The sequence below is a fragment of the Monopterus albus genome, unplaced genomic scaffold, assembly GCF_001952655.1.
Source record: "Monopterus albus unplaced genomic scaffold, M_albus_1.0 scaffold13.1, whole genome shotgun sequence".
Classification (NCBI taxonomy): domain Eukaryota; kingdom Metazoa; phylum Chordata; class Actinopteri; order Synbranchiformes; family Synbranchidae; genus Monopterus; species Monopterus albus.
The window spans coordinates 989,607-1,014,188 of NW_018127893.1; the positions used below are offsets into that span (position 1 = coordinate 989,607).

The window sequence follows — 24,582 nt, forward strand, 5'->3', positions numbered from 1 at the left end:
GTGATTAAAATTAAAAGGAAGGGTTAAAAAAAGAGAAAAAAAAAAAAAAAAAAAAAAACGGATTTCGACAAAAAAATTTAGATCTGAGCATTAAGACCTGCAGTGTGAACGTAGTCCTAGATCTGATTCAAACTATTTCTGGCTACATGTCACAAACATGAGCCATCAACACAAACATAAACAGGAATTCATTAATTAGTTAAACACAACTACATTATTATGATCCCTAAATACCAAAGTCAACTTGATTGATCTTACTTGCGCTTGAGTTCTTCCACTATTGATTCAGATGATGCCTGTGATTAAGGGAAACAAGAAAAATTTACAAATCAATACAGAGTAAGATAAACAACTCAGGAACTTCTTAATACAGATTTTAAACTAACTTACCTGTTCTGCTGTCTTTCTCTTAAGGCCCTCTCTTTCTTGCTTTAGTGCCTCGTTCTCTTTTCTTACAGCCTGCATCAGGGAAATACACTACTTAGAAACTTCAGCCCAGTGGAGATTGTTATTACAAGGCAGGTGAAAGCCAGTCACTTAAAGAATGCTGATGTCAGTCAAATGTAGGTACAGTATGCAGTATGTGTGAGGCAGCAGGTTTTCAGGATTTGTTACCCTTGGCTGTCCTTTTCAAACCAATTATAATGGATACCTTGAGTTCCTCTTCCTTGTTGGCCACCTCAATCAGCCCCTTCTCCAACAGACCCTCAACAGTTTTCATGTTCTCCTCTTTCTCCTGGACACTGAGTAGAAAGACACACTTCCATTTACTACTTATGGATAATTAGTTTTTGGAACATGTATTCAAAATATATTCCTGTTTTCACGTACCTTTTCTGGAACTGGTCCAGAGCCAGCTGAGAGGCAGTCTGTGTGCAGAGAGTCAAAGGCAGATAGAAAGAGAAGGTATGTCAAACAGATGAAAACAAAAATACACAGAGTGCTACTACACTTTGGAAAAGCAGCCAAGGTACATAGCTGACCTGATCAGAAATCTGGGCCTGCAGATTCTGAATCTCTGCCTTCAGCAACATGTTCTCATTGTGTAAGGCCTGCAGAGGACAAGACACATTTATCAGGGTTTGCTGGGGATCAAGAGGTTTGGTGTGGGAGTAATGTACCTGCGTGTGTACGGAAAATTGGCAGTTGAAGTTCTACTTTGATTAATATAGTCACAATCTTTTTATTTGTATATTTTAATTTACGCTAACTTTGTGTTCAAACCAAGAAAGTGTACTGGATAAAAAAAAAAGTTTTCATGTAGGATTATCTGGAAGAAGTCAGCATGTTTATATGCATGAATTCATTCAGTGATTTTTTTTTACCCCCCAGCTTGCTACAGAGGGTGGGGCAAAATGAAAAGATACAGCTCAAGGGGTGATGTTTCTCATGTGTGTCAGACACATTTCACAGAATGAATTTTATATGCTGTGTGACAAGCAAGTCTAAAAACATGCTCATGGTGAATTAGTCTTAACTGCACTGGTGAATATGACTTGCTGCATTGTTTTGTGGCTTCCCGGGGGAGTCACTTGGTGTTTGGGTAATATATTGATTAACCAAACAGATTTTTTTTTTTTTTTGGGTGTGGTGGGGTACCATTGAGAAATGTTACCAGCGGAAACACTGCATTTATCATGCCAACATTATACACGATTTGACAGACTGTGCAACAGTGACAAAACACTGAAATCAAATATATCTATTTGGCAAGACTACAAAATATCTAGAGGAACATGCCATCTTTCTGCCAGAGCTGGTCTATAACCCATACTCCCTCTTGGCACAGTGAGAGACCTTGAACAAGACAATGTTAGTATAAGAAGCTGTAGGTGACACACTCATGTGACTATACCTGCATGTTATATTCTCTACTGGCACCGCTGCTCCTCTCAGCATTTAAAGAATCCTCCAAACTCTTCCTCTGCAATTCCTTTTCAGACAGACTAGACAGAATGGGGGGTGGGAGACCGAGACCATGAAAACTGGCTCAACATATGACTTTTAATTCAATCACTAGGTCTGAAAGGTACAAATCTGACTTTCTTACAGCTTCTGTAGCTCCTCAATGTGAGAGACATGGGTGGCCTAAATGAGAAGAAAAGAAATCTCATTAACCTACATATATGCACAGTTATGCAGGTGGGCATCTTATTCTGACTAAACATAGGTACAGTACATGAGGTTGACCCATATACCTGTGAAGAGATCTGGGCTTGCAGGCTGTCATTCTGGACATGCAGTGTCTCGTTCTGGACCTGAAGACTTTTCTTTTCATTCATAAGCTCCTGTTAAAAACAGGTTGCGTTGGTGAATACAAGAAATGTGTGTGCTCTCCATGTCAATATGGAATCAACTGTAACAGAGAACTACTGTATATAAAATCCATTGATTTAATCAAATCTGACCCTCAGTCCAGCTACATATAGTAAAATTCCATATAATCTGAATCATTATAGTAAATGCAGCAAATACAGTATGTGCAATAACATGGACTGATGATTTTGAGCACAGGTGCCTCACCTGAACCCGCGCCTGCAGTGAGTCGTCAGGCATACTATGCTGAGACAACTCCATAAGCTTCAACACTCTCTGTTCCAGTTGCTCCTTGGAGACCATGGCTTCAGTCAGGCTGTTGTGTAAGTTCTGGATCTCCTTGTTCTTGTTGTTCATCTCTGTCTCTGCTGCCACCAGCTGGCTGTGGAGCTCTGCACCCACACACACACATATGCAGACACAGAGTTGCTGAATGACTGTTTTGAGTTTACAAGATAACATTTTCTCTTAGGTTTTACCACCTTGCTTTGAGGTCTGAAGCTTCTCCCTCTCAGCGTTGACATTGTGGAGGAAGTTCTGCAGTTCTTCCCAGCGTCGCTTAGCGTCCTGCAGTTGGACCTTGGAATTAAGAGATATGCAACTTGATGAATACTCTTCGCCACTCATTATACTAACTTGCAAGGAAATTAAAACCCCACTATTGTTAGAACCACACTGGACCACTAAGATAATGCACACCCTTCCCTCTCAGTCAATGCCCCTACTGCCAGGTCAAGGACAGAGCTTGATTTGTATAAAGGAAATCTTTTCTACAAGCCTTTGAACCTCTGCTCACTTTCCCCCCAGAATGCAAACAGCGCTAAATTAATACAAAATCTAAATTGAACACCATGACTGATTTTGATCATGACTGTGCAATGATCTACATTGCTCTCAGGTTCTCGAACTTGTCTGTGTTGTGCCTGCAACTTAGATTTCCATCGTTCGATTGTAGTCAGTAAAAAGACAGGAAAGCCTGATATCTCTCCCAGGAAAGTCTTGTTTATATGCAGCACAAAGCCTCAAACATTCCAGCTTCCAAAGTCAACACAGTCCTCCCAGCCCAGGTACCATTTCTCACAACACTCTCCAGGATTTCCACTACAACCTCCTCCCATTTCACCGGTAAAGCTGCCACACCTGCTGACCAGAACTGAAGCTATGCAGCAGGCCCATGTTTTGCATAGCTTAGTTCATTTTTGTCTCAGCTGGGGAAACTGTAGAACAGGCTAAATAAACACACTATGCATCTGGATTAGCCTACCTCCAGCTGTGACACGTTCTGCTTGTAGCTGACCTCCAGTGACTTCCTCTGGTGCTCCTCCTGCTGCAGCTTGCTGTTGTTGTCTGCCAGCTCTTTCATCAGAGTGGCGTACTCAGAGCGTAGCTTGTTCAGCTCTGCTGAATTCCTATCAAGCAACACATGCAAATAAGTGCAAATGAGTACTGTCAAAATGGTTCATGGGGAATTACTGTGGGAAACTGTTGATGAATTAAAATAATTATCTGCATAGGGTGTTTTTCATTTCTTTGACTTACAGTACTGTGAGCCAGAGACAGAAATTACCAAAAAAAAAAAAAAATGCACAGACTGAGCTGAAGTTCTAATATGAACCATGGATTACTGTCAGTGTTTCACCAGGCAACTGAAACATTTGCATTTATAATTTTGTTCAGTGTAAACACTTTTGCATTTGCCCCCTATTTTTCAAGAGCTAAACTCAAAGATCTACGACTTGTTCTATGTACACAAAAGGCCCATTTCTCTCAAATATTGTTCACAAATCTGTTAGTGAGCACTTCTCCTTTGCCGAGATAATCCATCCACCTCACAGGTGTGGCATATCCAGATGCTGATTAGACAGCATGATTATTGCACAGGTGTACCTTAGGCTGGCCACAATAAAAGGCCACTCTAAAATGGGCAGTTTTACTGTATTGGGGGGTCCGAAAACCAGTCAGTATCTGGTGTGACCACCATTTGCCTCACACAGTGCAGCACATCTCCTTAGCATAGAGTTGATCAGGTTGTTGATTGTGGCCTGTGGAATGTTGGTCCACTCCTCTTCAATGGCTGTGTGAAGTTGCTGGATATTGGCAGGAACAGGAACACGCTGGCCTACACGTTGATCCAGAGCATCCCAAACATGCTCATTGGGTGGCATGTTCGGTGAGTATGCTGGCCATGCAAGAACTGGGCTGTTTTCAGCTTCCAGGAATTGTGTACAGATCCTTGCAACATGGGGCCGTGCATTATCATGCTACAACATGAGGTGATGGTCGTGGATGAATGGCACAACAATGGGCCTCAGGATCTCATCACGGTATCTCTGTGCATTCAAAATACCATCAATAAAATGCACCTGTGTATGTTGTCCATAACATACGCCTGCCCATATCGTAACCCCACCACCACCATGGGCCACTCGATCCACAACATTGACATCAGCACACCGCTCACCCACATGACGCCATACACGCTGTCTGCCATCTGCCCTGTACAGTGAAAACCGGGATTCATCTGTGAAGAAAACACCTCCCCAAAGCGCCAGATGCCATCGAATGTGAGCGTTTGCCCACTCAAGTCGGTTACGATGACAAACAGCAGTCAGGTCGAGACCCCGATGAGCATGCAGATGAGAATCCCTGAGACAGTCTGACAGTTTGTGCAGAAATTATTTGGTTATGCAAACCGACTGTTGCAGCAGCTGTCCGGGTGGCTGGTCTCAGACGATCTTGGAGGTGAAGATGCTGGATGTGGAGGTCCTGGGCTGGTGTGGTTACATGTGGTCTGTGGTTATGAGGGCGGTTGGATGTACTGCCAAATTTTCTGAAACGCCTTTGGAGACGGCTTATGGTAGAGAAATGAACATTCAATTCACGGGCAACAGCTCTGGTGGACATTCCTGCAGTCAGCATTACAATCGCACAATCCCTCAAAACTTGTGACATCAGTGGCACTGTGCTGTGTGATAAAGCTGCCCATTTTAGAGTGGCCTTTTATTGTGGCCAGCCTAAGGCACACCTGTGCAATAATCATGCTGTCTAATCAGCATCTTGATATGCCACACCTGTGAGGTGGATGGATTATCTCGGCAAAGAAGAAGTGCTCATTAACAGCTTAGACAGATTTGTGAATAATATTTGAGAGAAATAGACCTTTTGTGTACATAGAACAAGTTGTAGATCTTTTGAGTTCAGCTCATGAAAAAAATGGGGCAAACACAAAAGTGTTGTGTTTATAATTTTGTTCAGTGTATGATGCTCTAGAGAGCATGACCAAAAGGATCTTATCCACTGTAATATAGCACTGACTTGCTCTCCATCTGGTTGGTGGCAGAGCTGACTGCATCCCTCAGAATGCCATTTTCTTGCTGCAGTCGAGTGATCTGGCTTTCCAGCTGCTCCCTCACCTGCTGAAACTTCACATACACAATAGGATTGAGCCTCCATGTAGCCTTGAAAAGAATGTCAAAAGTTCCTGGTTCCTTGTTATTTATTTATTTATTTTTTTTTAAAAACAACTCAATCTCAGTACCTGAAAGAAATAAACACCCTCACCTTTATCTGGACCTCCTGATAGCGGCCTTGTGCGTCGGCCTGCATGCTCCCCAGTTCCTTCTCCATGGCTGCATGTTGCTCTCTCATCAGGGCCTCCACACGTCCTGTCTTCTGCTTCTCAACCTGAAGCTCCTAAAGCAAAAAGGCAAGAGGGGCATTTAAGCACTTTACTGTAAACTGAGAAATAATTTCTGAGGTATGGAAAGCATACTGGAAACCAATCAATCATATTGTGTACTTCATTAGGCAGAATTTTAGATTTCAGACCTGGCTCAGCTGTTTTACTTTGTCCTTAGCAATGGAGGCCTCCTCCTGAAGAGTTGCAAGGAGCCGCTCACGCTCCTGGGCAGCTGGGTCAGGCCTGGCTGCAGACTGGTGGTGAGAGAGAAAACTGAAAACACGAGCATAGCAGATCCAACTACCAATACTCATGCCAAATGCAAACAGTGGGAAGCACCTAATTCAAATTTATCACTTAATAATCTCTCACTTTGTGCCAGGCATCCAAAGCATTAGGGCTCTTCTCTCGGAGGAGGGCCATCACACTGACAGCCTCAGCTTCTGACAGAGCCAGGGTCGACAGACCAGACAGCAGGTCTTTCAGCTTCACCTCTTTGTTCTCTGTTAAACACATGCAATTTAGCATGTTACTATACAGTTGGACAGGAGATATGGGATAGCCAAATGAAATAAAAACAGGATGTAACAGTTTCTTCTTTATTTTACCTCGGTCTGTCTCATTCTTCTGTTTCTTGCCAGACCCTCTGGGTGGTACATCATCATTATGAGCTGCCTGGTGGTTGGCAGAGGTTGCCGAGTCAGCCACAACATGGGCTTCATCTACTGGATTTGAGGGGAGGGGAATTGTCAGCACATATCCTGACATTATATAGCAATTAAGATATTATTTAGCATGTGGGCCCATTTTATCATCATTACCATGCTCAGTCTTCTGCTTCTTGGCAGAGTTCCTCTTCCTGCCGCTGGTAGTGCTTGGGGTCACACCATCCAGAACTTTGGTTTCAGCCACAGTGGGAGCTTCTTTCTTAACTGGTGCTGGAGCCTGCTCTGCTTTAACCTCTGGCTGCTGGTCCTCCACTGGATGGGGACATGTAAGGGGAGAATAATATTAGTCTCAGCCAGCCTGCCATGAGAATGATGATCAATCATTGTTAAAGCTACTGACCTAAACCTCGAAACTTAATGATGTAGCTAATATTTTTCCTCTCAATTCTCTGTAACTTGAGAAAAGTATTTGCATGCTTTCTCAAAGGAATAGAGCAACACACCTATGTTAAACTGTACTCCTCACTACTCACCAGGCTCTGCTTTTTGTTTCTTCTTTTTCTCCTTTTTCACAGAGAACTGGGGAGGTGTCTGAGTCTGAACAGGAGCCGGGGCAGCTTGGAGCTGAACCTGAACCTCTAGTTGCGGAGAAGATGGGCTGGACTGTTTGCTAACAGAAACAGGTGGCTCTGCCTTGCGGCTGACCGGCTTGGACCCATTCACTTCTGGCTCCTGAGAAGCAGCAGCTGTAACTGTAGCTGTAGTTGTGACTGCAGCTGCTGCAGCAGCCTCAGCAGCTTTTTTCTCCTTCTTCTTCCTTTCCCTCAGACCAGCAGGAGCCTCAGTGGACAGCAACCTAACAGGTACATAAGGAGTAGGTGTTGGTGGAGCAGGATCTGGTGTAGCCACTGGTACAGGTTCATCTTCTACCTCCAGAGTAGAGCTGTTGGCACCATCAACCAAATCAAAGTCCCGCAGTTCCTCTTCTGACTCTCCTCCACCTCCTCCTCCACTTGCACTCTCCTTCTTCTTGCCCTTCTTCTTTTCATTCTTTTTACGCATGTCTTGCTTGGATGGTGGTGTCTTGAGGTCACGTTTCTGCCTGGCCAAGACCTCATCGTAGGAAGTTTCTTTCATGAACAGCCAGAAGAAGAGGAACATCAGGGCAATGATCAGGGTTGGGGCCAGGATGAGCAGGTACTGAGAGTCAGAGATGTCCACCGCCATTCTGAAGAAAAGAAGGATGACAAGAAAACAAAGATGTACACATCTTGGTAAGAGCCGGATAACAGTGAATGAAAGCCATCAACCTCACTCACATTGGTTTAAGAAGGTATACAATACAGGATGTCAACAACATCAGAGAGAAAACTGTCTAAAAAGAAGATGGCTCCCTGTCTTATTTTGTCATTTCCCTCCTTCAGCCCCCACAACAGTGACATGGTGGTATTCTAAACTCATATCAGGATCCATTTGCAAGAGGCAAAAATACACCCACATGCAAGTGTCAGTAACATGACAGGTGGGTGGCAATAACACGTCTCCTCAAGGCTATGCAGTAAGATGAACTGGGGTGGAAACAATGCAGATATAACATAATTTCAGCTGCTATATAACCAAACTAACTATACATGTTAGTCGTCGCTAATGATTTGCTGGCATAAATACTACAGAGGAAATGCCCGGTGACTGCTGAGGTGGACTTATTTGCCATTTATTTTACAAATACAAACAGGTGACAATTTAAAAAAAAACAAAAACAACAAAGTGTCGCACTACGGTGCTGGCCCACAAAGTGCCACCAGAACAGCTTCAGTGCACCTTGGCACCGATTCTATGAGTCTCTGAACTCTGCTTAAGAGACAAACACCATTTCCCCAAAAGGTATTCCCTCATTTGGTGTTTTAATGATGGTGGTGGAGATGCTATCTAACATGTTGGTCCAAAAGCTGCTATAGGTGTTCAGCTGGGTTGAGACCTGATCTGTGAAGGTCATAGCATATGACTCACATCACTTTCTCATCAAACCATTCAGTGACCCCTTGTGCTCTCTGAATGGGGGCACTGCCATCCTGGAAGAGACCACTCATTTATTCAGGTGTTTCCTTTAATTTGTCACCTGTCCGTATGCATCTCATTTAGCACAGTCTCTCAGCCAAGCAATTTGATTAATCAAAGCTATGTTCCAACAATGCCAAAGATTTATCACCGCAGCACATACGGTATTTACTTCTGTTTAATTATCCTGATTACACCATTGATGCTCAGGGTGATGTGACAAGTACTGAGGTGCTATGGCAATTTTGTAAAAGGCAGAGTCAATAATACTGCATCTGGAGAGTAGATCTGCAAACTAAAACACAATACCTTGTGCAAACCTGTTCAATTATCAAAATAAGAGGGACAAGTTAAACCTTGTTTAACAATACAAAGTGGCGGCAGTGCCCTTAAGTGCTGCATAATCCCATCCAACACCCAAGATCTGTGGTGGTATTGTAGCACAAGTGTCATAAATTAAGGAGATTACCCATGACAATACATTTAATAAACAACTTTCCACTGCAGGGCTTCGTGTAGACTGACAGACTTAGTCCTATAATACAAAGCTGACTCAGTTTTACTTTAACGCCTTCCATAACACACAAAATATGTACCAGGTCAGTTGTTTAATATTTGACTTAGGGTGTGTGTGTGTGTGTGTGTGTGTGTGTGTGTGTGTGTGTGTGTGTGTGACTATAATGAACTGTAATTGCCAGAAACTATTCATTTCTGTAGTAGCTGGATACCACTAGATGGTGCTTTTTAAAGATGCACTTGTTGAGCACCTGTAAGAGCTGCAAAAAGTACAAAATGAATGCACATCAAGTGGCAGTGTGGCTTTGTGTGCTCACTGTGGCAGTATAATGTTGTTTGGCAGCTGTGCAGTGTAACTAGCTATCTGAGGCTTGTTTAGTGCAGGTCAGGAGGAAGAGCAGGGAGCACCACTAAAAGTGTGCTGCTAACATATATCATTACTCTAAACGTGCTTTCAACATAATCACAAAAGTGATGAACTGTAGGCTATAAGCAACACCCACTGCTTTAAGTATAAATGCATCTTACAGGTGACAGCAAAAACAGATTTCCTGGACTGACAAAGAGCCAGCATCCTGGGACATATGTCCCTTTAGATGTTTCCAGCAGCTGGACTAGCTACAGTGAACAATGCAAAGTCATTCCCATCATGTAGTGAAGGCAGCAGTAAAACCAGTTCACTGTGGGAGGATACTTAAAAGCTATAGAATAGCCTCTTTTCCAACACCTGTTAATGGCTCAACTCAACTCACCTTGGTCCCCCCCCCATCAGTCAAATGTTGGGGATAGTACCTGGTACTATTTCTGGTGTCACCTCCATGGAGGTTCCAAGTGAGCAGAGGTGATACCAAATGGTGACATGTAAACGCTGCAGACTAGCGAAGAAAATCTGCATCCCTAATTTGAAGAGTCTTATTTTGAAAAGCACCAAGTTTATCCTCTGAGCATAAACTAAAATGTTCTTAAATACATTTCTGAAACAAATTTTAAGTTTTCATTTTAGAACCCTTTAAAAGAGCTTTGATAAATACATGTGACTGGATGATCCTTTTCATGGATTAGGAATGTTTGACTTCAACTACTATCCACTTCATTTCCTCTCAGGTGATCTATGCATCTGCACACTCAACAGGCTACAACTGGAAGCAAAGTAAACTCATAAAAATCAACTGTGAGCAGTGAAATAGCTGTTAGTTTTAAGAGCAAAGTGCAAACTCAGCACAGCAACAACCCCATACAAGGATCTGAAAACATTAGCCTTTAAATTAAATTTTTTTTATCCTTTACTGTTTCGTTCTCTTATCTGTGCTGTCACTAGCAAATGTGTCACTACCACTGGACAGCTCACTCTAAGGCTACTTGGTAAGATAAATCAATCAAAAAAGCCTTTCAGTGACCCACCTTAAGGATTTGACTGTCAAAGACCTGAACAAAAACAAACTGAGACCAAACACACATGAAGGTTCACTATGCACCAAAATGGGTGAATGGGTAACAAGATTGATTTGCTAACTTTTAGGGGATACCAAATCAGGAAATTCTTTTTTATGTCACATTCACTGTATGTTCCAGAAAACTCCCATGTCAGACCACATGAAACTGCGAAAGAACTCTTAAAGCAACACCGCCTCTTGGCATATGAAGTATGGGTGGAGTAAAGTGGTGTGAAAGTTTGAGGCCTGCTTGCTTTCTTTTAGTCCCAGGGCTCAAGAGTGGAAAGTGCACTTGTTTCCTTGTGCAGCCTGAGCTTTGTCCCAGCATCAAAACAAGCCTAGAGGACAAAGGCCTCTTGGCCTGCCGGCTCCTGGGAATATTGCCACTTAGCTTTCCAGGCCTCCTGATTTGGCAGGTATGGACACAGAGGGAACTCCTCATATCTATCAGACCCAAAAAGTAGCACAGACAGTACTTGAAAATCAGGTCATGCAGTTCTCTACACTGAAGATCTTTACGCACAGCCCATGAGTGCAATCTACAACATGAAAATGAAACGTAAACAGCATTTCCCTGGCTCAGGACTGGGATTGTGTTTGGGCTTCTCAAAATGGCTAATGGCTATTAGCACTATACAAACTTTCATATCAAGCGATAATGTGTTATAACTGAGTGTATAAATTCAGAATGTGTAAGGGGCATTAAATATGTAATTTGTTACAGTGGTTCTATAACATAAATTTAAGGCACAGATCCACCCAGAAATTAATCAAATGAATCAAAATAAAAGCAACACTGGAAGCCATTCCATGCCCTTGCATTAACCACTTTCAAACAGTTCAATGATGTTTACATTTTGATTGCAGTACATTTTACCCAGAAAGTATGAGTGATTGCTGTAATTAAAAATCCATCTTAGAGTGATAGGTAGAACTACTGGAAGATGTCCTTGTACGAGTAGGTAAGCTGCAAAGATAACCAACTGATATTTTGCCCTTATCAACATTCTGATAATATACTAAAGAAAGTAGCAAAGTACACAGGGCACTGGCATTTGGCTATCAAGGAAAATGTTCGTATATAAAAGGTTATAGTCACTTGAAATGATCTGGCTGTAACAAGAAAACTTGAAAGGGCATGCCACATATTAAATCAAGTAAAACCAAGAAGATGCCTGAGATAAGAGCTCATCTACAGAGAGACCACAAGGATATGATAAATACCAACAAGACAGAACTGACACTGAGGAGCTCAAGACGAACTTTATTTTCCCAAAGTAGAGCCACTGGGTATTTGAAGGATTTCCCAAGATCTCACAGAAGGCACACAGTTAAATACAGACATACCTAAAGGGGTCAAGTGAGCCATAGATTGAACCCGGTCATGTCAGCGGCCATTTGGATTTTATTGTGCTTCTTTCTATGCAATTACGGAGCGTGTGCTGGGAGCGGTCAAACAGACGTTTAAATGATACTCTTAATTTTTATAAAAACTGTACAGTAATAATACTTTAAACTTTGTGCAGCCATAGGCTAGGTCACTCTGAGCAGGAACCAGGTGCGAGTTGGACCAACCCTCTGAAAGACATCCTTTTATGGGAGTCTAAATATGAGGACATTGCCAGTAACAGTATTTTCTTATAAACTGTACATTAATATAACTTTAAAATTTGTGTGATCACAGTCTATGTCTCTCTGAGCAGGAATCAGTTCAAATGTGGAAACTCTGGAGGAAATATTTTTACAGGAGTCCAGATACCAGAACAATGTCAGTTACAATGTAATTAGTGGGGATTTCCCCTTTTCTAAAAACTGTACAGAGATAATATACTAATACACACAAGGTATGATCTGACATAATACAATTTATCTGCCAAGCTAAATGCGATTTTAATTGCCTACATAGTCACTCTGTCTTTAAAAGTCCATTTTGGCCGTTCCCATCACCCGTACCGTAACTGCAAACGAAGAAGCGCAACAACAAAACAAAAAAAAAATCGAACGGCGGATCACTTGACCGGGTTTTTGCAATCGATGGCTCACTTGACGGCAATTCATACCTTATTCCAGTTACCAACACACTTGTCATTCATTTTAAGTACCAGAAAAAATAAACACTTTAGCTCGTCTTTGAGACAGAGTGATGTTCACATTCATCAAGGGCAGACTGAGTACTAGATACCCCAACATGCTAAGTTATGTGTAAATCGTTGGCCTTGTACAGACTATTGAACCGAGATACGTAATGACATCTATTCTTACACCAAGAGGATGCTGCTTCTTGATACAGCCCATCATCACAGAAAAAAAGCAGAAGTGATCTTATACGCCTCAGCAAAGTTATTCCACCTAGCTCCTAAGTCATACGTCACGACGAAAAGCTCACTTCACCAACATGACTAGCGTTAGCAAAAATATTGTAACGGGGGGGGGGGTCCAACTGTTGCCTGGACATGGCTACAAATAGCTGCTATAATTCATACAGGAAAAGGCTCGTCACCACTTAAATTCTTCACTCTTTGGCTTCAGCTCGGGCACTATGGATGAGCTAGCTAACATACACGCTAGCCAACCAACGTGCGCCAGGTACTAACGTTAGCCGGCCAATCCAACTATTAGTGGACAGGAAGTCTTCAGCGATAGTAAAGTAACCTACAAAAGTGTTTACAGGAATACCCAAGTTGGCTATCTTTTAGCCAACTCCGCCTATCTGGAGGTGTGGACATCTAACCCCACGGGCCCCGTTTTTTTTAGTGACCCAGCCTTCCTCTGTGCTGAAAGCTCGACCCGGTTTGCTGCTCCATCTTCCGTTTAAGTCCTGAGGGCCGTTCACAGGCCTTAGCTTCGCTAAGACAGGGACAAGGGGCTTGTAAACAAGAAAAAAACACACTATCGGCAAAAACAACAGTTTACAGCATACCTATAGAATCAGTTTGTTGTTGCCTCCGCTAGTGGCGAAATGGCGTTGTTCTGCGTTGACTCTGGCAGTGACTCCCGACTTCCCAGAGCAGCACCAACCTGGCTTCTTCTGCACTATCCGTCAGACAATCTTACTGTTTCTGGTTCGCGGGGGCGGGTCATAGTCAAGCTGCTGGGGAGCGCTTGTTTAGTAACTCTAAGCACACTGAGCGGAGCCGTCATGACGCAGCACACAACAGATAAACCCGCCTTTCCGAGACGTACTTGATTCATAGATCTTGTCATAGGCAGCAGTAACGAGGGGAGTGGATACTGTACTTCCCCAAGACAGAGGAATACAACAAGCACTTCAATAGTTCCGTGGGGACTTCCGGGTTGTCTTAAGTATTTAGTAACTTAACCGCATTTCCACGGAATCGGGACAGTATTTTTTCAGAAATTAATCATCCATTAGCCTAAAATTTAGTTATCATACATTTCTAACATTAACGTGATTTGATATTGTTTTGAATTGTAAAACTAGCCCCCAAACATGACCACTGGGATTTAAAGAAATCAGTTTAATTTCAAATCAAGCTGAACTATAAACACAATGTAAACACCCTGCAGTAGTAATCAGACAGACACTGGTGTTTAATTTCCCAGGGTCCCTTCCAACTGTAAGGCTGAGTCAGTCAGTCAGTCCTGCTCTGTGTCCATGGACCCTGGCTGCCCTATGGTCCGCAGCTCTGCCTCATACTGCTTTCTCAGGCCTTTCAGATACATACGCAGGCTGTCTGGGTCCAGTCTGGAGTTCCTGGCTGTCTGGATGAGGCGAGTGGCCAGGTGGTACACAGCTCTCTGCCTCCGTGTTTCCGGATCACTGTAATGTTTGGCCTGAAAGAATAATAAAAGAAACCTTGGGTCTTGTCTGTTTATGAAGTACTTCTCTGACATAAACCAGGATTGTTTATGAGAAACAAAAATATTTGTGTTGTAATCAGAGGCCACAGCACAACATTTGACTCTCTCAGTGCCCAATATTTAATTTCTTGTACATTAAAGCTGGTTTTACTGGAGCACATGATGTGGGAACTGCTGTAAAAGGAATACCTAATATGCTAGGATAATGTAATTTAAATAAAAAGTACACAGGACAGGTCAAGGCACCAAAGATGGTATGAGCAACAGTTAAAATTCTGATTGTTATGGAACATACCAAAAGCTGTTGGCTGACTTTGGATGAAATTGCCTTTGCCTCTTGTATTATTGTTGAAGGAAGGGCAGTCATTTCTGCTGCTCTCAGACCTATAAGACCAAAAACAAGCTTTGTATTTTTCATGACCAATTTCAACAGAATTGCACTTAGATTTCACTGACTTTGTACCATAGTGTCCTTCTTCAGCACATCCTCGATTCAGCACGTATGTATACACCACACCCTTAGCACCAGTGTCACCACTGCGTGTATGCTGAACCTCCATGTGCTGGTTCTCCACATTGGGATAAAGAGACTCTAGTTGGCACAGTTCAAGAAAGTGTGTGGCAAAGAGTGTGAACACCTGTAAACAGCAGGGAACACCACACACCTTAAAACAGTGGACAATATGTGCTAGTCCTGCATTTATTTTTACTACTTTATCATTGACCTAAAGGGAGTACCACAAGATAACAGGATAAGTGATTAACATAAAGCATAGGAATCTGATATATCCAGTTTTATTTGAACAGAGGAGTGGCAGTGCATACTCTACCTGGAGGCTAAGGAGGAACTCACAAACTGAGTGACAAATGCCGACGCCCTCCTCAGCACTGGTACCACGCCCCAACTCGTCTATGATAATGAGGGACCTGTCACTCACATTGTGGATTATGTAGGAGATCTTTGGGGAGGAACTTTACAGTCAGTAATAATTTAATAATTTTTTTTCTCCCACCCCCACACACAAATGTAACTAAAGAACATGAGTAGCTCTGTTGTGAAGGAAACATACCTCTTTCATTTCCAACATGAAAGTGGAAGAATTAGTTTCAAAATCATCATCCACACCAATTCTGGTGAAAATCTGATCAGCAACACGAAAAGATGCATACTCAGCAGGGACAAAAGAGCCTGGAATAACAGTGCATGGGCTTTACTCAAAAATTAAATGAAAGCATAGCAGTGCAGTGTTGCATTTCAAATTCAGGTGAGACTGAAAGGTTTGCTGCTGACCTATCTGAGCCATGATCTGACACAGCGCCACCTGTTTGAGGTAGGTGGATTTGCCACTCATGTTGGGTCCCGTGATGATGACAAAGTTGCTGCCCTCAGAAATGTAGCTATTGTTCGGTACAGGCTGCTGTCCAGCTATTCGCTCCAGAATGGGGTGACGACCCTGCTTAATGGCCAGTGTGTCTGTGAACTCAGGACGCACTGGAGACAGCAGAAACAAGCACCAACAATCAAAAGTACCTTGATTTGTTAACATTTTTGTTTATATAATAACTCACTCATGCATTTATTTGGGATGACCATAAAGCATTTAAATACTGATAGTGTGTGAATTAGTATTTTGCAAATCTGCTGCAAACCTGCATAGCTAGTAAACTGATGTTGTTTACTTTTGTTACTCATAACAAAAGTATACTTATAATGTAATCTATAAAATTACATTTTTATATAATTAATTATTTCTTGGTTAATTGAAAGGTGTTACAATATAATATAACCACTGATCTCTATAAGTGGTGTGTGCAGTGGTTAAAGGCAGCTAGTTCCTCTGCTAGGGGGATTTCTCTCTGTAATACACTTATGTAACAAAGGTAATCTGAGTACAAGCTGGCTGGGGTAGAAGGGAGGAGGCAGTCAGCACATGTCTATGGAGAGACACTTTCAGACAGCTGAGGGCCAGCGCTCACCACCCACGTGGCTGATCAAGCTGGCACTGCCCACGCCCTCCACCTGAGGCCTGCAGAGCTGCCAGTTCAGTGGAGCTCTTTGTGGCTGTCATGTGTCACCTTGGCTGGGAACTGCCTTATGTGTACACAGTTCTCCCTTAGACAACAGATCACACTTCATCAAAGTTAATTTGACAGCTGAATTGATGTGTAGATGGAAGGCAACTGTGGGTCATACGTACCATAGTCTGAGATGGTGCATGCATTTGCAAGTGACAGCAACATGTCTAGCATGGATACAGCATCAGAGAGCTTGTAAAGGCAGTGGATGTGCTCATGGATAGTGCGCAGCAGTTGACATATCACCCTGTATGGAGACAGGCTACATGCTACACTAGAAAAGCACTGGAGGAAAATTATAGGCAGTACACATCACCCTCTAGTGGACAAAAAGCCGAGAAAATGCAATCATGTAAACCTGCTGTTAACAAGAAGAAAACCCACTGAATTAGAAAAAGGATTTTACAATGTTGTCTTTTAATGAACGAGTTGCCCAATTGGTTAAGGTCTTTGTCAAGTAAAAAATATTTTTTCTATAGAGAACAACAGTCTGTCATCAGAGTAAAAGACTCTAGCAACAAAACAGCATTCAAATATACTTTGGAAATAAATAGGCTCCTGATTTTAAGCCTCTTTCATAACCACATTAATCAATGAAGAGAAACAACACACAAATCATTTATGAAACTGAACCACTAATCAATTAGTCAAAAAAAATCTGTGATTACTCAGTTAAGAAATTCTGCAATAGAGGACAGTCTCTGTGCAAACCATTGAGCATAATGCAGTGTAAAAGCGCATATAGTACTTTACTGCGCAAGTTTGAAAGTCACAGGACAATGATCAACTCACACATAGGACATGTGAAAGATCTCCCTGAGGGCCTCATTGCAGCGGTCATTCATCTTCATCAGGTCTGCAGTGGTGAAGCCATAGTTGTTCTTGTTCTTGGTTACCTGAGGTGGCAGATGTTGAAACAATTTTTCTGTTCATTCAATGATTTAAACTTTATCATCCCCATGGGGACAAGTTTGCTTCCTTCATTCAAAACTGAAGCTGAGTTATTTTTTTTTATTTTTCTATTCATAATCAGTCTGTTGACCATGTGTTTATGTCTTTAGTAGACCACACCTTGATGAACTCTGAGGGGAGTTTCCCCTCAGGTAAGATCACTCCATCAAGCCTCATCTGGATGAAGAACCCTCTAGCTGTGCTGAAGCTGGTACGCATTGGCAAGCCATATTTCTCCCCCATCTGGTTTACCAGCCCTGTACAATACCATTTGATAAAACTTATGATATGAACACAAAAGCTGCGAGCCAAAGATATTTAGTGAATAGCCACAATAAACACCTGCAATGTCATCCACTATCTCTGTGTAAGCTCTCCGGGCGATGTCGAGGAACTCGTTGATGTTGGGGCGCACGGCATAGCACTTCTGAGTGCGCATGTTTAGGCTCCCCTTCACGTAGGTTGTGTCATCATTAATCACTGTCTTGATCTGCTCCAGAATCATGTCAAACCTGAGGTGGATACAGTACATAGAAAAGAAGAAGACTGTAGACAGAACACAATAGTAAATTTACTTAGTCTTACATATGCATGAGGGTTAGTACCTGTTGTCCTCCAGTGAGGTATTGTATGCCTTGAGCAGTGCTGTGCTGCAGTTCTTTAACACCATCTGTTCATAAAGTATGCTTGAAGACTTTACCGTTTGCATTTTAACTAAGAAAAATACATTTAAAAGGGTTTTGTGGAATAAAAATTTGTATTATTTTATCCACGACTGTAGGACCATTTTGAACTAATGTCGTGTGTGGCAACAGACACAGACCCTTAACCTTGGCACCAAATCCAATGTGTGTTTCAGCTGTATGATATGCATAATCTTTGCTTCAGCCACCTGAACCTGTAGAAATGTAGAAACAGTACAGAAATGTGCTCACACCAGAAAACAGAAAAATATTTCCCATGTGCAGTTTTTTGCATTTAGTTATATTTAAACATTTTAAAATACACACACAGACAAATTCACTTCATGTCAAAACATTGCAAAAAAAAGTCCTGTACGTACTGTTTCCTGCTTTGGGATTTGGACAAGAACTGAAAGCAACTGGTCAATGTCAAGGAAATGACCTATAGCTAGGGAGTGCAAGAGAGCAAATATTCAAATATTATGTCATGCTCTGATCATCGGTTTACACAACATTTAATGTGACTAAAAACTGTTTGAGCTTGTTCCTGACCATTCTGTAAGCCAAAGAAGAGCTCCTCGTCATGCAACATCTCTTGTATGGTGTCCAAACGTATGTTGATAGTGTCCACATCAACCAGAGGCTCCAGAATATTAGAGCGCAACCTTCTGGCACCACCAGGTGTTTTAGTGTGGTTAAGAACTCCTAAAAGAGTATGTTCACTCCTACACACAAAAGCAAAAACATCTACCATTATACAAGCACAACATAAAAAAGGATGCTTGTGCAGTCTTTCCCTCATACCTGTGGTCTCTATTATTTATTACCAACTCCAAGTTAGAAGCAGATGCTGAATCAATCATGGCTGTCTGTTCACTCCCCTTAAAGCTCACTTTAAGAGACTTGGCAGCGTAGATAGAGTTCTGGATGTACTCTAAGTATTTCAGCAATGCAGCAGCAGTTGCTAAGCAGTAATATCTAAACAAATAATGACATTAGATTATTAAAACAATAATACAATGCTACAGTATATACACTCACCGGCCACTTTACAAATGTATGCAATTCAATGCAACACTTCCGTCTTAACATTTGTTTATGAAGCTCAGAATGTTTTGGTGAAATTGTCATAAATGTATACATTCAATTATATGTATATGTTTATTATTGAGGTCATAGTTAAAGGTGATGTTGTACTGGACTACATTATATTCAGAGGTGTCTATATTTTTGTTCTCCCCAGCTACATATATGAGAGGGTCTGAATATTAGGAACACCCCTGAATATAATGCAGTCCGGTATAACACCACCATTAACTATGACCACAATAATAAACATAAAATTAAATTTATACATTTTGTACTTCATAACCACAGATGTTAAGGCAGAAGTGTTGCATTGAAGTGAACACAATTGTACAGATGTACCTAATAAAGTGACTTTATTATACTCAGTGGCATACTTTGCTTGCACTTCCATGAGGACAGTGCCAAATTCTGGAGCACACAGTTGTTGAATATATTCAAGTCCTCTCCTTTCATTAAAGTACTTCCTTTGGACTGCAGTGAACGTTACACCCTGGCAAAAAAACAAATAAAACATGACATTACCTCACACTAACATTTCACAAAGACACAAATGAATAAAATTGAATCATTGTGCTGTATTCTGCTTTAAGGCGGGTATTTGTTTGAAAGAATTGTGCCTTGTATTCACAACACCTATTGTGCATTGGTACCGGGAAATTCTCTGTGAGGAGTCTGAACAGCTTTGTCCCTTTCCCTTTCTCACTGGCTGTGTCTGGCATCAGTATTTCCAGAGGCACCAAGATATGAATCTTGGTTATGACCTTCAGAGGAGTAATATATGAGTGAGACATGTGTTCTCTGTATTACAGAGTGTCTTCTGAGTACAGAATGATCATCATTAGCCAGTAAAATAAATGGATTACCTTGGCATAAGTCCCAGTGTCTGCAAATTGAGACAGTACAAGCTCTGGACATTTCAGGTTTAGAGAAGCCATGCCAATCTCTCCCCTGGCCAAACCCCGCCCTTCAACTACTGCCACTATCACAGATGCACCAAATGTTGTAGTTGCGGATGAGCAACTTGTTGCTACAACAAAAGAGAAAGCTGAATGAGAAACTCTGCCTCCAATGTTTTTACATCATGCTCAACACATAATTTGTCTAGGGTTAAAGTACTGGTGTGATCAGTCATTGGGGTCCGGGCAGGATGTGCGCCCCTGGCCCCAGCAGACCCTTGGGTCCTTCTGAGTCTGGGTGCTCCTCCGTGGCTGCAAAAGGAGGCACTCTCTGAAGTAGATAGGAGTGATGAATTTGTCCTGCCCAACCTGAAGTTCTGGTGGAACTGACCTATAATGACACAAATTGTGATGGAGAGGATTTTTATCATACAGTATTATTAGTGCATTAACCTGTCCAGGGACAAAGTTTGTGGCCCCGTTATCTTTCTGCCCTTCTTCTATCCACTGTCAAAACAAATTCAAACATTTAAGAAGTGAACATCAGAAATGTAATTTTAATTTCATTTTACAGTCTCTAGTCTTACTTTGTGTAGCCCCAACCCCTCCATGAGACAATGCTAGCTAAAGCTTCTCTGGTTGTCCATAACATTACCTGAAGCCATTAGGGGTAGTGTCAGACCATGGCTGGAGCTCGTACCGCCTTCATCTAAACTTTGATGTTCTGACTCTGAGGAGGCTGATACGGGACCGTACGAGGTAGTTTCGTCTAGTCCGCTTCTGCTCACTGGGGACACAAACCAGGTTTGTCCACTTTCTGAGGTCTCGAGGCCTGTTGTTACCTCCTCTGTGCTGCTACGAAACATCTTAAAACTTCACAAATGTAGGTTCATGGATGTGTACCAAACTCATTTGTATACGTGTAAAATTCAGTGACTACGCTTAATAACAAAGAACCTCCCTGAAGTGCAAAGAAGCCCCACAAGTAGCTAGCAACAAGTTAGCTAACAGAAATTGTCACAATGAAAGTCCTCCTCGTCAAATTAGCGCGCGATCATATCACATCTTCCTTACGTTAATAGCATCTGCGCATGTCAATTATTTTGACAATTGTGGCCCATGCTCTAACGTGCTCTGCTAAACACCATTAATGGGTTTATAAGATGTAATAAATTGCTTTATTAATGATTAACAAATCACGTATTAATGGTTCGGCTATACGACATAAATAAGAACAACTTTGGGCTTTTTCAAGTTGTTGAAAATCCCGTTCCAGCAGGACACTTTGTGTTTCATCCTAGCTAAAGAGACCCCCTCAAATGGATTCACCATTCATCTTCTGGAAAGGGTCAAAATCAACTTATAAATTCCTTATTGCCACTTAAGCATTTATAATCCAATTGTGGTATAACCATTTAACATATAGGCTACATCATGGTAGAGCTCTTTTTTAGCCTATTACATTTTAAGTTAACTTCCATTATGGTTTTTACTTTTTTTTAATCATTGTGCCTTGTTTAAATAACATTTTTGGTAATAGTATGGCTGTATATTTCTATTCAGTGATAAATTTGCAGTAATAAATGTTGATAAACCAATAATAAGTTACCTACTTCAAATACTTTTGCATGTAAGTAGGATACCATAAGAAAGTGGAGACAGTAAATGTCTGAAATAGTAAAATATCTTTAGATTTAAATTAAGTGATATATGCACTTTATGTCCCAAAACTGCTGACATGACTTTTATTAGAACAATTATTACCACGAACGTCACACTCTCATTCTGAAAACTCAAACCGGAAGTCTCTTTCCCGTTCCTGCCCTGGCCAACATGGCGGCCGACATAGATGAGTGTAAATATTTTGTGAGAGAAATTAAGAAAAACGAGGGTTGTGTCTTAAAAGTGAAGCAGTGCTATTTAGGAGACGTTGGCTGTGTGGTTTGGGATGCAGCTATCGTTCTAGCAAGATATTTAGAGACGAAACAATTTTACGATCCGTCATCAGGAGTGAATGTCTGGGCTGGCAGGAGAGTAGTGGAGTTAGGAGCTGGGACAGGAGTTGTTGGTCTGATGGCAGCAACACTGGGGTGAGATGACTGCATGCAAAGCTGTATATTAATATACATGTGTTTGTATTACCAACATATTCCAGGCTTAACCATTAGCAAGTTGCTTCTACTACCATACTGTGTGGATAACATACTGTGGCGACCCTGACTGGTCGCCGATGTTCATGTGTTTTGTTGTGTGCAAATGGGTTTGACACTGTTGTTGAAAGCCGTGCATGTATTGGTTACCGTTGTTTCGGTGAAATACCCACGCTGTTCTGTCCAATGTGGGGTTTGGGGAGGAACCAGTACGGTAGAGTATAAGAGGGGTAACAGGTGGGTGTGTCAGGGTGATCGCAGTTGGCGCGGAACATGGAATACCCTGAGGGTGTGTTGCTACTGCTTTCTTTTTCAGCTATTTTCTTTTTCCTGTGAGCACACGGTGCCAGGTATATCACAGTTTCATTTTGCTTACTTATTCTGTTCAATAAAAGCCAAGAAAAGACAGAGAAGGCGTTCTCCTCAATGTCAGCCTAGGTGCCAATGTAGCGGAGTTATAATTCCATTTGCCATAACCCATTCCGCTACACCAGCACACAGCTGGATAGTTAGATGTCACAGTTTAGGATAGGGTCAGGCCAGCTCCGCTCATCCGAACCAGTGGAGCGCCACAATACTTTATAGAGAAAACGTAAAGATAGTCTTCATGACTGTGTATTAATCCCCACAGAGCTCAAGTTACTGTGACAGACCTGGAGGATTTGCAGACCCTCCTGAAGGTGAACATCCAGGAAAACCAGACACTTATCAGCAGTGGATCTGTAACTGCCAAGATATTGAAATGGTTTGTACTTAAATTTTTTATTTTACATTTTTATATTAATAAATACAAACAGGACGTTCAGAATATTGCACAACATATCCAAATGCTGTTTGATGTCTTCATTTCTTAAAGGGGCGAAGATGTCTCTGAGTTCATGCCTCCCCCACATTATATTCTTATGGCAGATTGCATCTATTATGAGCAGGTATTTTACTGTAGTTCTCTACTTAGAATTTCCAGTTAAACATCACCCTTTGCACATTTGCACCTATCAACACTGTAACAAAGCAAACTGCTGCATTTCTCACTGCGAGTTATCACTTATTTCCTCACAGTCAGTTGTTCCACTGGTGGATAGCTTAAAGCTGCTCTCTGGACCAGAGACCTGTATTATTTGTTGCTATGAGGAGCGTACTGAGGGCGTCAACCCAAAAGTGGAAAGGCGGTTTTTTGAGGTTAGAATCTAACCATGTGTTTTGTTTGTATTTACTATGTTGAGATATCTGTCATTGGGATTGTATCTCACTGTCTCACTATGGTCTTTTGCATCATTTAGTTGCTGCAACAAAGCTTCAAGTGTGAGGAGATCCCTTTAGACAGACAAGACCCAGAGTTTAGCAGTCCAGACATCCACATCCTACACATCCGAAGAAAAGAGTTTGTGTGATGAAATTCTTACTCTATAGTTGGTCTTCCACCCTAATATGATATGAAAATCAGGTTGTGAAATAGAAAATTTAAAGACTCTATTGGTGTGTGTGTATAATATTAAATGTATTCTCTTATTTTATTTTGTAAAAAAATAAAAATTTAAGACAAATGTGTGTGATTGAAGTAAGACAAAATTTTTAAAAAGTAACTTTTTTATAAATTATAAAGTCAATTTGGCTGATCTGTTATTGCAGAGCTATTAAGGTACAGTAGATGGCAGACATGCTCAAGCACAGACATAATTGACTCTAATAAAATGAGTTGTTGAAGCCAGAGTTTTCAGAGGATTGGACCACAATTTCTTGGTGTTTCTGGAGGCTTGAGGATTGTGCATATGTTTGTTATTTGATTTTATGCAAGATACAGTTGTGTTCTACAGATGTGAACATTCAGAGTTCGCCCCTCTGACAACTGCAAGAAGCTACAAACATGAGACTTAACGGTACTCCTGTCTAATTATTGACTGAAGTTATGTTATGGCTTGCCACATTGACAGAGGGGAAAATCATATATCATTTAAATTCTTAATCCATATCTACATTTCTTTTTAAAATTGAAGCCAACATAATGTATACCTGCTTTTGCCCCCCAGGCGAGGGGAATTCCACCCCAAATGTGAGATTAGCTGAAAGATTATGGCTCCTTTTCAAGCATAAACCATGAAGTACAGCCCATACTCCCACAGGCGTGTAGGGGCCCCTCACACCCATTCACACTGCTCTCTGTTTACACAGACAAGTTGGGCTGAAATAAGCAGACTGGCCTACTATTCAGATCAAATAAAAATGTGGATGGTGTGGGGTGAACACT

The 24,582-nt window shown here is 41.6% G+C and overlaps 3 protein-coding genes across 6 annotated transcripts in view; 1 reads left to right on the top strand and 2 right to left on the bottom strand.

Moving 5' to 3' along the window:
• Positions 1 to 13,721, bottom strand: part of ktn1 (kinectin 1) — a 22,132-nt gene extending 8,411 nt beyond the window's left edge. The window contains exons 1-19 of one of the 4 annotated variants that reach the window (XM_020590851.1): positions 13,591 to 13,721; positions 7,197 to 7,891; positions 6,817 to 6,975; positions 6,604 to 6,717; positions 6,368 to 6,498; positions 6,145 to 6,249; positions 5,878 to 6,009; positions 5,632 to 5,738; positions 3,581 to 3,725; positions 2,799 to 2,895; positions 2,524 to 2,708; positions 2,199 to 2,288; positions 2,051 to 2,088; positions 1,856 to 1,946; positions 984 to 1,052; positions 832 to 869; positions 653 to 743; positions 391 to 459; positions 259 to 296 (exon numbers count right to left, since the gene is read on the bottom strand). In XM_020590851.1, coding sequence (XP_020446507.1) covers positions 259 to 296; positions 391 to 459; positions 653 to 743; positions 832 to 869; positions 984 to 1,052; positions 1,856 to 1,946; positions 2,051 to 2,088; positions 2,199 to 2,288; positions 2,524 to 2,708; positions 2,799 to 2,895; positions 3,581 to 3,725; positions 5,632 to 5,738; positions 5,878 to 6,009; positions 6,145 to 6,249; positions 6,368 to 6,498; positions 6,604 to 6,717; positions 6,817 to 6,975; positions 7,197 to 7,890 — 2,393 coding nt within the window. In that variant the 5' untranslated portion in view covers position 7,891; positions 13,591 to 13,721. Of the gene's footprint in view, positions 1 to 258; positions 297 to 390; positions 460 to 652; positions 744 to 831; positions 870 to 983; positions 1,053 to 1,855; positions 1,947 to 2,050; positions 2,089 to 2,198; positions 2,289 to 2,523; positions 2,709 to 2,798; positions 2,896 to 3,580; positions 3,726 to 5,631; positions 5,739 to 5,877; positions 6,010 to 6,144; positions 6,250 to 6,367; positions 6,499 to 6,603; positions 6,721 to 6,816; positions 6,976 to 7,196; positions 7,892 to 13,590 lie in introns of all 4 variants that reach the window. The other 3 variants (XM_020590852.1, XM_020590850.1, XM_020590853.1) reach the window with 3 other exon arrangements.
• Positions 13,722 to 13,982: 261 nt separating this feature from the next.
• msh4 (mutS homolog 4) lies at positions 13,983 to 20,991 on the bottom strand. The gene is made up of 20 exons (XM_020590854.1): positions 20,843 to 20,991; positions 20,408 to 20,578; positions 20,155 to 20,318; positions 19,942 to 20,052; positions 19,666 to 19,781; positions 19,007 to 19,180; positions 18,755 to 18,927; positions 18,583 to 18,650; positions 18,343 to 18,417; positions 18,125 to 18,189; positions 17,862 to 18,031; positions 17,640 to 17,776; positions 17,361 to 17,464; positions 16,691 to 16,815; positions 15,784 to 15,984; positions 15,563 to 15,681; positions 15,323 to 15,451; positions 14,956 to 15,130; positions 14,788 to 14,876; positions 13,983 to 14,465 (listed from the first exon to the last, which is right to left on the bottom strand). Exons 1-20 carry the CDS (start codon positions 20,850 to 20,852, stop codon positions 14,268 to 14,270), a joined length of 2,574 nt encoding a protein of 857 aa, XP_020446510.1. The 5' UTR covers positions 20,853 to 20,991; the 3' UTR covers positions 13,983 to 14,267.
• Positions 20,992 to 21,978: 987 nt separating this feature from the next.
• On the top strand, positions 21,979 to 23,832 carry vcpkmt (valosin containing protein lysine (K) methyltransferase). The gene is made up of 5 exons (XM_020590855.1): positions 21,979 to 22,277; positions 22,969 to 23,082; positions 23,194 to 23,266; positions 23,397 to 23,516; positions 23,618 to 23,832. The coding sequence occupies exons 1-5, from the start codon at positions 22,021 to 22,023 to the stop codon at positions 23,726 to 23,728; spliced, it is 675 nt and encodes a 224-aa protein (XP_020446511.1). The 5' UTR covers positions 21,979 to 22,020; the 3' UTR covers positions 23,729 to 23,832.
• The last annotated feature ends 750 nt before the right edge of the window (positions 23,833 to 24,582 follow it).